Raw genomic sequence first — 15205 nt, 5'->3', positions numbered from 1 at the left:
ATTTTAAAGGATTATTCACAATATTGTCTTCACAAGTATATTCACTCACCAAACACAAACAACACAATCACCTTCATTCTGAAAGTCGACCTGAGGGTTTAAAATAAAACACAAATGAACATTACTGTTAACACGACATCATAACAAGAACACCAATTAAACGTGAACACTTTCATTTCACACACAGCCACAGAGAGATTCTTCTTCACATGAACACTTTACAGAGAAACCACCAAGCCCTCGCTCTGTTTCCGTCCTCTCTCTGTGTCGTATGTTAAAAACAATAAAACTCAGCGTTGGACTTAAAAAGTGAAAAACAGTCAAACATTTCTTGTGGCTTTTTAATTTAATCTCACCAACAGCTCATGTGAAGGTGTTTCCTGTAAATCTGCTGTAACTTTACCTGACTGCTCATCAGAAATGAGAAGTTTTAATTAGAACAATAGAAATTTATTTCCTCTGGACCGACTTAAATAAATTCTCCTAAAAAAACAGCTCAACTGAGATCATTATACGTCCAATTAAATAGCGTCAAAATGAATATTAACACTTATTAAGAATTTGCTGCCACCAAAAAGGTGCTTTTATTGGAGTTTCAAACTTAAATCTGTGAGTCCAAATTGACAAATTAAATCAGTTTTAACTCCGTACAAACAACAATTTCTGAAACACTTAAAACATTTAATCTGTATTTGCTCTTAAACTGGTCCCTCTGCAGTAACTTTGAACTTCATTACGGAGCAAACAGAAAGTTTCTAGGATGGTCTTGTTAAATCCTTTGTATTTATTTTGAAAATAACCAAATTAAATTAGTGACTCACTAATTTTGAACAGATTGTTTTAGTCAGTTATTGAAGAAAACTTTTTCTGCTTATCCTGAAATAGATCTCATCATTAGAACGAAGACCACTAACCAGATCTGAGTTGCTCTCGGTTGACTTCTGAATTACGGTTTTCATGCAGTTCTACAACTGAGAAAGTCTGCTAAAGGCACTATAAGACTCATTTTCTTCCCAATATTCCTGTAACAAGTAAAATAACTGGACTAACATGGTCTATAGGAAAAAAGCAGAGTTGTAACTTTCACTGCATCAAATGGGTCAAGAAGAAAATAGAATTTGCCTAACGACCATAGGAAATTTCTTTAAACACAGTTTTACAAATTTTCCTTAATTGAGTTTTTTTTAATCCAATTAATTTGTGTCATATTGAACACTTAACATTTAATGTTTTTTTTTTTGCTTAAAACTAAGTTAATCAATTACTCCAAACAACACACTGAGACCAAAAACTAAATTATTGATTCTTAGTTCTGTCATTAATATTGTTGTATTTAATCTCAATAAATACATTCACATCTCAAAATGAGTGAATTTATGTCTTTAACATCATAAATTAATGTTATTCTACACATCAAGCCTTGGAAACAGAGTTTGACACATTTTTTTCTTATTATTTGTTTAAATGGTTTTAACTTGGACTCTTTTATGCAGCTCGTTCTGAAACACTACTCATCTGTATTTGCTCTTAAACTGGTGCCTCTGCTAGTAAGCTTGAAAATAAAGGATAGCCACATTAAATCCATTTTACAAGATAAAACAAAAAGAAACAAATGAAACTAAATTTGAAAATGAAGCTTGAGCTCTTACCTTAATTTTGAGCAGATTTTGTGTCTTTTAGTTCAGCAAAAATCTTTCTTCATCCTCTCGTGCTTCACTTCAACAAAAACAAAGATCTCAAGGATGCAAAAGTGCAGAACCCAGAAGGCCTTTGAAGAGAGAGCTGCACTCTGGAAATTTGCAGGTTGACGCAAACCCCAGATCTTTGTGGGTTTGCTACTCACGCCTGCACTTTCTGCAATCGAAGCACTGCATTTTCAAAACAGTGCAGCTCTTTAAAAAAACTGAATGAAGTTCTGAACAGTCACATTAAAGCTCATTTACAAAACGCTCAACTGGAGACGTGCGCTCAGATTATTCTCACAGAAAAGTGATGCCAATTTATCACAATTATTTTTATAACCAGGACAGTAAAATAAGATGGAGAAAAACATGTCAAGAAAAACACAAAACACTGGTTTACAGAAAGACATTTTTTTATTTATCAAAACAGAAGTAACAAAGTATTTCTTTTTTTGTTTTCAAGATAAAAATCATCAGAAAACACAAAAAACAAGCTGACTTTTTGCTCTATTTTCTTTTTGTAACACATTTATTTTTATTATTTTAAAATTCCCTCCATCTATTAGATTCTAAAACCTATTTATAAAAATGTGTAAAGTGAAATGTGAAAGACTCATTTCCTTTCTCTCTGAACTTTGTATAACAGAAGAAATAAGAAAAAGAAAAAAGGACACTTCAGGGAAAATATACAACAATTAAACCTATGTACAATAGTATGAAAGCACGAGGAGCATTAAAGTGAAAGTGAAAGTAAGAAGACCTCAGCAGGAGTTAATTTTAAGTGTTTTTATCAGTTTGGCTGAATAGCTTCACACTGCAGTAATAAAAAAAAAATATTCACCTCTTCTGCCATCTGTACACAGTTTTTCTCACTTTGCTGAAAGGTTTTGCTATTTATTGTGTGAAATGGGTAATGTAATGTTTGTCTTGCATATACGTGTAATACTGCAAGTGCTAATTTTAGAACAAGAAAAAAACACTCTTCTCTGAAACAAGAAAAATAAAAAGGTTTTCCCTACACTTATTTTATATTTTATTTTGTTTTTAAATTTGAATATTGAATATGACACATGAAGCCAAAAGATGAATTGTTTGGGAAAAATAAAACTGTTGCCAGTCAGAAGTTTTATTTGAAAACCTAATGGCACTTTTGTGTGTTAATAATTCCATCAATCTTGACAAGATCTCCAACATCTCTGTTTAAAAATTGCCAGGTACTAAAACCGCAAAAAATTGAATATGTCCAAATAAAAACTTTGAAAGATATACCTTTATTTCAACAGGCACTGATTGTATTCCTGCTCTATTTATACCTGTAAACACTTTCACAAATAAGTTCAAAAAATCTGGAAGTGCTATCATTTATATTTATATTCAGGGTGATGACCTGAGCTTTGCTCCAAATGCTAAACTTTTGTCATTTTGTGTGGAACACAAAGGGCTGTTAAAGCAACACTAAAAAACAAAAAAAATATTTAAGACAAGAAATTAAAAAGACTTCAACAGAAGTGAAAAAGCCAGATTAGAAAGACTGGTATATGTAACAACCCCAGCACTGCAAAATGTCACCAGCTTACGTAATAAATGTTTTTAACACCTACAAGCTGGCAGACATCACAGCTAACACTATGACTCATGTTCCAGCCACAAATGTTTTTGAGTGTGGTTCCTATCACTTGTTTCTCATGACTTTTTAAATATTATAAATACAGTTGATTTTAAATCACTGAATCAAGAAAACATCAAACAACATTACAAACAGAACAAAAAAGGCCAGAAGTGTAAGACTGTAAAACTGAACATGAAAAGATTACAGCTTAGATGTATTTCCCTCAGATGTTGCGTTTACCTGTCTCAGATACACATCATTGAAAAGTGAAATTTAAAAAAACCTCAGGAAATGCTCACAATATTCTTTTTTCTTATCTGACTTCATTTACACCTACATATGTCCACATCAAACAGGTGGCTTCATCAGCATCTAACCAATCCACTGACAGCAGAATTCACATTCAAACTGTAATATTCAAAAAATATGAAGAGTTTCAAAACACAAAACAAGCTGAAAGAAACACAGCTCCAACACCCAAAGGAGCAGTGTGTGTGTGTGTGTGTGTGTGTGTGTGTGTGTGTGTGTGTGTGTGTGTGTGTGTGTGTAGGAAAGGTACTCTATAAACCCAGTCATATGATAACACTGTTCAGGGCCATGACATATAAACACAGCTGTGTACACCATTACATTATTATGATGTTTGATTTTATAAACCTGTGGCCGTGGAAGTGATTAGAACACCTGACTTCAATTATTTGCAACATGCTTCCTGTCCTCTCCTCTTTTATAGGACAGCCACAGCTTAGTGTAACTAGAGCCGTTCACTAAGTTATCTCAGTGACTTCACCTTGACCTGTTATGTTAAAGTGAAAAAATAGAAGGAAAACAAATGATAGATTAACAAATGTGTATTACCAAATAAACAAACAAACAAAAACACCCAAAACTGAAGAACTAAAATGACTTGTTTTCTTTTGTTCTGGTGAGGGGGGTATCTGGGTGTTTTATTTTTGAACAGAAGTACTTTGTTTGCTGTGGCAAATAAATAAATGTCTGTTAATTTCAAATAAATAAAGTGTGATCTGTCCTTTTGGTCCCTCTAACTTCTCTTTTTATTTTCACTTCCTGATTACAGGAATAATTGTGGTGAATTGGCAGTTTGCAGCTGACAATAATCTGAGAAAACATTTACAGTTTAGCTTTTTGGGCGTGTTTACAGTGGCCTATAACTTACCAAAGAACGGGTTTCTCTTCAGACGTTCTCCGCCTTCTTAAAATTGAACATTAAAAGCTTTAATGTGATGATCCTGGAAAAAACTTCCGCCTTTGTCATTCAAACTTTCTGACAGAGGCACCGATTTCAGAGAAAATATATATTTGAATAGCTGAAGTATTTCCGAAATAGTCACGTTATCATCTGTGATTTGAAAACGATCACAGTGATTGCAGTAAGTTTCAGGCACAAATGTCTTCCTTTGTTGTAACTGTAGCTTGTTTCTCTTCTTGCAAGACCTGTTACGGGACAACACTTACATATAAGCCACTACCATCCCATTACTGTATCTGTGAATATAACACTAGAGGTCAAGGGTCAGTATTTTCACGGAGGCTTAAAACTATGAGACTACGGACTATTAACCAGTAAAGCTGTCTCATATCATATATGCATGTCCCATGTCACATGCACACAGTTATCTATGTCATGTGGCAGCTATGCTACGTTTACTGAGTTTTCTTCAAAACCTAAATCAAAATATGTGAGATCCTTATTGACGCACTAAATCAGCTTACAATCTCATTCTAAAGCATCTCTACTGCAGAGACAACCTATGCAAAGGAAATGAATATGGGTCAATTTGTAATCCTATGAAGTTGTGGCGTACGCTACGTGTAAACTTTGAGAATTTTAAAAACTATTTATTCACATCCAGGCTGTCAGCAAAAATACAAAATGTGTTTCAGTAATTTTACAGATTCAGTTGTCAGACAGTTTGTACCGACAAAATAAATCAACATTGTCAAGTAATTGTTTTGTGTTACGCTGGCAGAGAGAGGCCTGCTCAAGTGTGACTAGAGTCTCTAAACTTTGTCAGATACCTGAAGTGGAATTTTAAAACTAAAACAAAGTAGAACATGAGAAGAGACGCTAACAAATTGGCTCACAATAGTCTCCACAGTGTGTGTGTGTGTGTGTGTGTGTGTGTGTGTGTGTGTGTGGTGGGTGGGGAGGGGGGGGGGTGTGTGTGTATATACCCATCAGTGGGTGGGGTGAAGTATATAAACCACATTTCTGTGCTCTGTTCTGCTTCACTCTGAAGCTAAACTTCAGCGTCACATCACTGAATCACTAAACAAGCTGAGCAGGAAGTCGTCCTGAAGCCAGTAAGGTTGATGTTTACACTTATTCATATTATCTTTAGTTGAGAAGTTGAGTAGTTGGAGAGGCCAAGTCAAAATCTTAAGATCTAGAAACTTTTTCTGTCGTTATCCTTTGTGCTTGCACAGTTTCTACATTAACAGCACAAAAGCTGGAAATGGAAACTCGATGGAAATGCGGTTACTAGTGACGTATAACTTGATCTCATACTCATTCCCTTTTTTTTTACTACAGAGATTTTTTTTGCTACTAAACATCTAAACTATACAATTATAGCTATAATTACACAAGAGGGTTTAATTTAATGTGCTGTTGATTAAATATTTATGGATCAATCGAGTGTGATCTGGTTGGAGTAGAATCACTCTGGCGTTATTTTTTCACTTTTAAAAAATACTGAATTATTCATGTAGATTTATCTCCATAAACAACTTGTGAAGGAAAATCCTGTCTTGGCTGGAGAAATCAAGTTTTTGCTTTAGAGTTTAATTTGTTTCCTCAGTATCTCCTGCCTGATGCGCTTGTGTCGACTCCCCTGTGTTAAGTTCATTTACGTGTCTACATTTTCACATTTGATTAAGATTCTCACTTCCTGTTTTATTTTGGTAGTTGGTAGTTAGTGTCTTGTGTTTACTTTTATTTCCCCACCTGGGTCTTTGTCTGTGTTGTCTGTACCTGTGTCCTGTTTTTCCCCCGGCCATGTCCATTTCCCCAGATTGCGTTTCTGCTTGTATGTTGTTCTGTCTTCAACTCAGTCTTTTGTCTCAGTTTCTTTTATAATTTCCTGTGTGTCTGAGCTGGTCAGGTTTGGATTTGGGCTATTCTTGCAGTGTTTTTCTTGGCTTTATCCTGTGTTTTCGAACTTGGGTCTCCATGACAAATTCAGCTGTTTTCTTTTTTGCTTTTAGTTAAACAGATTTGGCTTATTCTCTTTTAATTTCTTATGAATATCATTTGGTTAATATTCCACAGTCTCACTGTTGCACAACCTGCTATTCCACACAACAGGTTCTTTCCTGAAAAGGAATGAAGGATCTTTCACAGCAGTTCCACACAGAAAGTCAGCAAGCGATGGATTTCTCTGATTTTATCATATGGACTAACTTCATGTTCTGCCTTCCTTTGACCTTACTGGTCATCTGTTGGTTGTGTTGCTTGGTACGTAAACAGTCACACTTACTACTTTCTTTTTCTTTCTCACACTTGTTAAAACACTCAGTTCTGCATTGATTATTAATTACATTGTACACTTTTGTAACACTCAGTTTTTCATCTTTTAAAAAATGTTTTTATAAGTCTAAATTATTTTTTGTAAATACTTGCTTGATGCTTAATACAATAACAGCAGAGAAAGCAAAATCAAATCAACCTCCTTGTTCATGCATCATCTGATGTAAACATTTCTATGTGTAATTCTGCAATTTGTGTTTATTACTGCAGTAATTTGACTTTAACGAATCTCTCCTGCAGGTAAAAAAGGAGCATGTGATCTATTTCACTAACCTGCTCATTGCCAATCTCGTCCACATCAGCATAATGTTCTCCTGGCAGTTGAAGCAAGGACCTGTAATTGAACAAGATGACATTATTTGCATAGCTGGTTTGACGGCTAGTTGGTATTTCAAGACATACATTGCTATTGAAAGGTGAATGTCTGTCTCTGTGTGTTCTTCCCTGACATTGTATTCTCTATCCTCATACAGAATAACATACTATTGTGATATCTCTCTTGTGTTGCAGGTGTTTTGTTATCACCTGCCCAAAGTTGAAGTGCAGCAGACAAACTAAGGGGTCCATGCTGGTTTCTCTCTTGATTTGGATCCTTTGTATTGCAACTGTAGTTCCTACTGTAGTCTTCAAGAAGTTTCTTATCCTCTATATTTTTGCCCTCCTTCCAGCTCTCCTGTTCATCCTGTTTTTAGTATGGACCTTTCACGCCTTGGCTGCTGACACCTTAGTGACCACTGATGAAAAACAAAGAATTGTACGAATTTTCCTTTTGTTCTTCTTTAATTATTTTCTGATGATCCTTCCCGGTGTCATCTGTTCTCTTGGAGTATTTTTGGAAAACCACTGCTTTAAAGTTATCGCTGATAAACTTTTGACTTTGTTGCTTCTCGGCCCTTTTCTGGATTTGATTCTGGTTTGTTTCATGCGTATAAGATGCAGATTCGACAACACTGCAGCAGACGTAGCTGAACATCGGCAGCCAGGTTGGGTGATGTCGCAAATACTAAGGGACAGAGAAAATAGGATACAAACTGTGTGAAAGATGTGGATAAAATATGCAAACAAAAACATTTACAAATATTGCTGTAAAGGAGACAACTGACAGGGAGTTTTACTTGATGTATATAAGAAGTGTGTTCTTAGCTAACGTTTCTTTGGTTGTCGACCACCTGAAACCCAGTTACTAGAAGTTACTCTTCACAGGAAGCATCTTAATGATGATTTATGAAGGAATTTTAAAAAATGAAAAATGAAAAAGTAAAAGAAATTGCATTTCTTATCTGATGTAGTGATGCATAACAATGTAAAGCTAAAACCATGAACCACTGTTCGACTTATTGTGCTGTATTTTTTCTACACAGACTGTTGTTCAGATCATAACTTTATGCATGACAGCTTTTACTGTCATAGACTGTGGATTTTATCAGTTCATTTTTGAGCCGTTGATATTTGGTATTGTTGAGTTTTGATTACTATTTGACTGGGTTTCCTTATTTTATTTTAAGATTATTCTAGCATTCTGAGTTCTGTTTTAGAGTTATAATTTTGAAATATGTAGCCTTATAATTTGGTATTTGAGTCTTTGTTTTACTTGACTTTAGTAAAAAACTTCTGTGTTTCTCTGTTTTGCTGATTCTTTTTTGTTTGTTTAGTTACTTCATGTTTTATTTTGTGAGTTCTTTGTCTCTTGTGCCTTGTCTTTAGTTTGACTTCCCTGTGACTTGTTCTCTAGATTGAGTTCAGCTATGTCTTGGTACATTTATGTTTCCATTCTCCCTGACTGTCTTTTTCGTGTATTTAAAGTTAAAGTGTTCTCCTGCTTTGGGTTTATTATCATCTTCACATAATCTTTTCCTGTTTAATCTGGTCATCTGGGTGACAAGACCCGCTGGAGATTGTAAAAAGAAAGGAAAAAAACTGCAAAACCCCCCAACAAACAAAGTATCTTATTTTTTCTGAAAAACTCGTAACTCTGTCAAGGGGAAACCTGCGTTGATATAAGATTAGAACATGATTTTGTGTCATTTAAATGCTCCATAAGGATATTGTACCAGGTTATTCAGTTTAGTGCACGTTAAACTGGTTGGTTTCCAGTGTTGTTGTGCAGTTTACAGAGCCGTCTGTGGTGTTCATGGTAAAACGCAGATCAAGGGCAGATCCAACGATTTTGATGTTTGTGAAGTTTTGCCACAAGAGTCAGGGGTTTTGTAACTGTAGTTTTGAGAAAAGAAAATCTGTCTTCTCTGAAAAATTGTATTTGAGTGTTAGCCACTTGACTTTGAATTACTGTGTGCTGCATTTTTAGATTTTGAATGTCAACTTCTTTCTATATTTACTGTGTCTGAGTCTGTCATATGTATGGAAGCCCGTTTCCGCCACTAAAAAAAAAAAAAGGATCCATAACTCAAAATTTCGAGTTATTTTCTCGAAATTTCGACACATTAACTCAAAATTTTGAGAAAAGCAACTCGAAATTTCGAGTTAGCGCTGCCAATCAGTAATCTACGTGAATGACGTCATTTCCATGTTACCCGGAAGCTGAAGCCCTCAGCTACAAATGCTACAGCTAAGCTACCGGTATTACATCCAGTCGTGAATGCACAGATTGCTGAGTGTTTTCAGCCTGGCTTCACAAATGATGAAATCCCTGTGTTATTAGCTGAATCACATGGTGTTACTATCAGCAAACATACTTTAATTTGTTGGGATCCGTTTTTGAGTGCGCGGTCCTGCGCCATATGCTTCCGGGTAACAAAGCGACCTCATTCACCTATATTTTTGATTGGCAGAGCTAACTCGAAATTTTGAGAAATGTAACTCGAAATTTCGAGTTATATTTCTCGAAATTTCGAGATAATAACTCGAAATTTCGAGTTATGGATACTAGCTTTTTTTTTTTTTTTAGTGGCGGAAACGGGCTTCCATACATATGTGTTACTTTCAGTGAAACCTTTTATCTTCTCCTCCATTTTTGTCCTCGTATTTCAAATCTACAGAAGAACAATGTTGAAATGGATTTGCCACCAGCTGCTTTACCAACACACAGACTCTTTACTGAAGAAAGTAGTGAACTATTAAATAAATGCATCAGACAGAAAGCTGACTTGATGATTTATTAATTATGAGCAAAATTTATATGTGCCTCACTTGTTACAGTTACACAGCTAGCTTAAACATTATATTTTACAGGACTGCATCCTCCAAGGAACAGACAGACTGTGGTGTTTTACATAATTGTATTTTTTTAAAAATACCTTTCCGTGCAGAATTTGAAATTTCAGTGTGCTTGTGTGTGTTTCCTCAGCTGTTTCGGTTTCATCCCACAGTCCAAGTTTACTTAAGTTGAACACAAAATAATGTTATGCAAGATAATCTTTTAAGACTTTTCCATGCTAAATGATTTTTATATCATATATTCATGAAGTCTTTCGCACACAAAAATGTAACATTTATATAAAATAAATAAATAAATCAAATTTGTGTCAACTTGTGTGCACTTGCATGGAAAGTCAAGGGAAAACAGCAATGCTGGTGGTTCATGTGGTGAATGAAGCCAGAATGAAGCCTACACCACCACCCTCACACATCTCCATCCACAAGTTACTCATAGACTCACTTTATTATGACACTTGTTTCAGTGATAAGCCACAAAACTATAAGTTTTGTATAACTATAAGATTCAAGTTCCAATTCAATTTTCAAAATTCATTTTTCTCAGTAACCATTTCTCCATCACATTTGCTCAAGCTGATTTATCATCAGTGGTTTATTGTGTTTTACTTTCTATAAAACTGCAAACACTAAAAATTCACTAAAGCACATTTTCCACAGTGACGCACCCGTGATGCACAATGCTAACCGCAATAGGCAGCGGTGAATGTAATTGTGGTGGTTAACCATTATCAGTTCCAACCACACTGCTCTGATTGACAGTTAAATAGAATATGATGTATAAACGGAAATGGAACAATCCAGTCTCCTTGTAATAGAGTGATGCACTGAAACATCTGTATACAGTAAAGATTCAAGATTATGATGGCCGAAGAGGAGCTGCTGAGATTGGATTGTTCATTTTGTCGTACAGCCCGCAGCACATGATTTACTCCCGTCTCACCCTCAGCATCCTCCCCTGTCCCAACAACTGTGTCTTGAAACCACTGGATCTGAGCTGCCCCTCAGAATGGACCAGAATCTTGTCCATTCTGGTCACTCCCAATGAAAATCTTAACAACTTAGGCTCTGCCTTTCCTTCCCTTACACTCTTGCTGCTGTCTTTCTGTCACAAATTATCCCTCACTCTTGCCTTCAGCTGCTCCACCCTGCCCTTACTCTCTTCTTCACCTCTTTTGTCCATTGTTCATTACTTTGGATGGTTGAGCCGAAGTTTTTAAATTAATCTAACATATGTGTAAATTTAGCCTAGTCTGGAAATTAATCATCACACTCATTGATTAAACTGCATAACTTCAGTCATAAATTCCACAATTTCCTTATAAAAACTTTAATAAATAAATCCTTTTAACAGAAGTTTAGTTTACAAATGATATCCTAGGGTTATTTATTGCATCGTTTATTTCTTATCATCTGGGAAGACCATAGATCAGAGTGTTTGATGTGAATATAATGATGCTACCAAATTTCCTGCATAAACGCTGATGGTGTCCGCAGTGACTGTTTGTGGTTTCTAGAGAGTGAGCTTTCAGACTGATCAGTATTATTTCTCCCTAAAGTATTTTATTTGATGTAAAGTTTCCATGTAGATTTGTTACATAAGTACACTGTAAAATATTAAGTTTATTGAAATCGGTTGAAATGAAAATTTACTGGATTTTTTAAATAAATGTTTTTATACATTCATACAATGACCCTAAACAATGTTTTATAAACTAAAACCCCAGAGCCTGTTTAATCCAAAATACAGATACAATAATAAATGTTAGTTTCCCATGCATGATTTATGTTTTCTGTTATGCATTAAGTAAATCAACTTCCTGCCCCTCACCTCACCACATAAAGCTCCTGAGATGCAGAGGCATGTTCTTCAAAGTGCAAAGTAAATGAATGTATGCAGTTGTGCAGAAACACTTTCTTGCTTCACGTTTAGGCTGTTGTCTCAACGGTGTCTATTTATTACTTTATAAATTATCTGCAGTCAGGCAGCAGATTGTGCACCAGAAATAAATAAATCAAGTTTAGGGAACATTTTCCAGAGAAATGAACTGGAACTATTTTATTTAAAACTAGACCTAAGGAGAACCATACTGGGCCATACCCTCCATAGTGTGTGCGTGCCACTGTGTATATAAAGGGCCACAATTTCAATGTTCATAGTATACTAGCTGGGCCAGTCTCCCAGGTAAGGTAGATGTTTATACTTATCCAGCTTCACTTGAGGAGTAGAATAGCTTTAACAAAACTGAAGTCAGAATTATGACAAACATAATAATTAAGAAGTTCTTATTTTTTCCTTGTGTACTTGTGATGGAAATACTTATATTAGATATGCATTAACTGTGCCTGATCTCATCCTCAGATTGTCTGACAGATGTTTCTTCTTGTTTAAAAGCTTCTAGCTTAAGACTCCTTACATGGATCAATTCATGAAAGACGTTAAATATTCAGTCTGTTCTGAAACTGGTGGCTCGGCCAGTAATTTGGACTGTTTTAGAACAGAAATAAAGTGTTTTCAGGATAGTCACATTAAATTAAATATTACCTCTATTAAAATGTAGGTTGTGCCCTTAAGTTTGAGTACATTTTGCCTCTTTTAATATAGTTACGTAGAATAAGACTTAGGAAATTCATAATGAACACATAAGAACACAGTTTGACATAAAAACAATTATTTATTAATCACAGCAGGAAGTAAGAAAGCAAAACTGAGCACACAATGGCAAAGATGGTCTTTGGGCTATCCTTCGAGCTGCACAGTGAAGCTGTTGTTGATGTTGTAGGAGGCGGCTCTGGAAAGGAAAACACACGTTTGTTTTTCTTTTGATCACAGTGGAATACAGGAGTCTTCATTTCCAGTATCTGTGTATTACCTTGGACTTTGATGGTCAGATGCTCACTAAGCTGATTGCTGCCACAGGTGATGATACACTGCCAGGTCCCATTATGTGAGCTTGTTACAGGTTTGAGTTGAGCTGTTGGTGACCACTCGGGTGAATCTACATTTGGGCTCCTCCACTTCACTTCACAACCTTCAATGACACCTTTCACGTCACACTGGAGCGTTGCCTCGCTGCCCAGCAGGAGATCGGCAGAGGGAGTGACAGAGACCGACACTGTCAGCAGGAGGTGAGGACACAGTGAGAAGCATAAAGAGAGAGAGGAGGCCATGATGAACAAGGGACTTGATCCAAATTCATTATACACATGAAAAACCTCATAACATCAGAAAAAGACGATAGTTTACTACAACCAAGTGGAAAAATGGCAACCTTTATTTCTGCACTGCAAAACACTGTAGGCCAGATTGTACAAGCTTTTTAAACTAAGTTAATTTAAACATCTGCCATCCCCATCACTGCCCACCTCGAGTCCCTGAACAGAGGTGATGATGTTCGTATGGAGTACAAACATTTAACAGGAAATTATGTGTTTGTGATGGATGTTGGATTATGGGAAATGTAGGACTCTATGGTTTCAAGACTTGAACTTTCAGTACTGTAATCTGGATTTTGCTCTCTGCTACTTTGAATTGTCCCCTAAAAAGCATGGTAAAATTGCTAGAATGTTCCTGTGTGTGTGTGTGTGTGTGTGTGTGTGTGTGTGTTTCCATTATAACTGACCTACAAGAGTAAATCGCACAACTGTTTACCTGAGAACAGAGAAAGTGTATGTTCATGACGTGTTCCATCTGCCGAACATGTGAACCGTCCAGCATCTGTTTCTCTCACACTGGAGATTTCCAGATTCGTCTGTCTCACGACTGACCTCTGCACAAGTTCAGCAGCGCCTAACACAGAATATAAAAATATGTTCTAATATAATGTAATCATCACATACTGATGTTTACTGTTAAGCATTCCGAGATACTAAAGTACCTTTGCGAGGGAAGCCTATATGATAAACACTAAAAAGAAGATCAGCTCCATGATGCCACTGCAGAGAGCGTCTGTAGCTGCTGACCCCACACTTCAATGTGACTTTCTCCCCGACTTTTGCAACAAAAACTTCACCTGCAGCAGAGAGTGCACCCAGCACTGAAAAGAAGACAAATGGAGTCAACAAACACTCCGCTTAGTTACATCAAAAATGCTCAAAATATTAAGGGAACACTTGACAATCCCAGTATAACGAAGTCAGTTAAACTTTAATCTGTCCCGTTTGAAAGCAAAAATCATTTTGAAGCCATTTCACCAGCTTTGGTCCAAATCAAAACGACATGAGAAACACCAGAAAGGCAACAACAAGGCAACTTCCAAAACGGGAACAATTTAAAAGGTGATGGCCACCGAAGTGACCACTGCCCTCTTCTTTCCCATTGTGACTCATTATTCTGTAGCTTCAATTTTCCTTCACGCCCTTCTCACTGCTGAGACGTCACTTTCAGTCTGTTCAGGCCTTCACAGTATTTTTACAGAAGTATCTTTACTCACCAAACACAAACCACACCGGCATCTTCATTCTGAGGGTTTAAAAAATGTTTTACCGTTGAGATTAAACTATGAAACAAATTAAACATGAACATGTCACTTCATACATGGCCACAGAGTTTCTACCAAGAAACCACCACACCCTCTGATCTACTTCCATCCTGTGTCACTTATTAAAAATATTAATCTTGTAAAAAAAAAAAAAAAACCTCTTTGTGGCTTTTAGTTTGTCTGAAACAATATTTAAACTGTTTCCTATAAAACTGCTTCAACTTCGTATGTTCAGCAGAAAGGAGCAGCTTTTAAAAGAAAGTTAAAATTGAGTAAAGTGAGTCAAATTCTCATAAAATAAAATCGCATTTACATCAAAGAAAGCCAAAACTCATCTAGAGGTATACATGAAACTAGTTTGGATCATTTGAAGATATTTTTTGTTTACTCCCCATAACTGACAAAAACATAGATTTACAACTTAAGTCTTTTACCCTCAAATATTAAACCATCTATATGCACCAGGGTTGAAAATGAGATTTAATTGGGGTTAATTAAATAAAAGGTTGAGCACTTACCTTAATTCTGAGCACGTTCTGTGTCTTTTAGCAGTTAATGAATCCTCTCTGTGCTTCACTTCAACAACATGAGCACAAAGACACAAATACTAAAGAGGTTTGAGAGCATCTGAAGAGAAACCCATTCTTTGGTAGTGGTGGGTGCAGTTTAAGTCACTCTAAACCCAAGTTATAAATGCTTAAACTGCACATTT

General features: G+C 35.9%; 1 protein-coding gene and 1 long non-coding RNA gene across 3 annotated transcripts; one reads left to right on the top strand and one right to left on the bottom strand.

Annotated features, from left to right (window-relative positions):
• The first annotated feature begins 5551 nt into the window (after positions 1-5551).
• Positions 5552-8739, top strand: LOC102299776. Of its 2 annotated transcripts, none has more exons than XR_001336396.2 (4): positions 5552-5616; positions 6620-6769; positions 7082-7257; positions 7352-8739. It is a non-coding gene; the product is annotated as an uncharacterized LOC102299776 (long non-coding RNA). The 2 variants fall into 2 exon arrangements; XR_001336395.2 differs by having other exon boundaries at positions 5553-5621.
• A 3926-nt stretch (positions 8740-12665) lies between these two features.
• On the bottom strand, positions 12666-15184 carry LOC102291111 (hemicentin-2). Its single transcript, XM_014334489.2, has 6 exons — positions 15012-15184; positions 14446-14474; positions 13891-14049; positions 13665-13802; positions 12886-13128; positions 12666-12804 (listed from the first exon to the last, which is right to left on the bottom strand). Exons 2-6 carry the CDS (start codon positions 14471-14473, stop codon positions 12695-12697), a joined length of 678 nt encoding a protein of 225 aa, XP_014189975.1. The 5' UTR covers position 14474; positions 15012-15184; the 3' UTR covers positions 12666-12694.
• Positions 15185-15205: the final 21 nt, after the last annotated feature.

Source organism: Haplochromis burtoni, unplaced genomic scaffold (genome assembly GCF_018398535.1).
Source record: "Haplochromis burtoni strain Fernald_Lab_line unplaced genomic scaffold, NCSU_Asbu1 Contig_80, whole genome shotgun sequence".
NCBI classification, from domain to species: Eukaryota; Metazoa; Chordata; class Actinopteri; order Cichliformes; family Cichlidae; genus Haplochromis; species Haplochromis burtoni.
The sequence above is the reverse complement of the archived record's forward strand: the minus strand, read 5'-3'. Positions and strand labels throughout refer to the sequence as shown.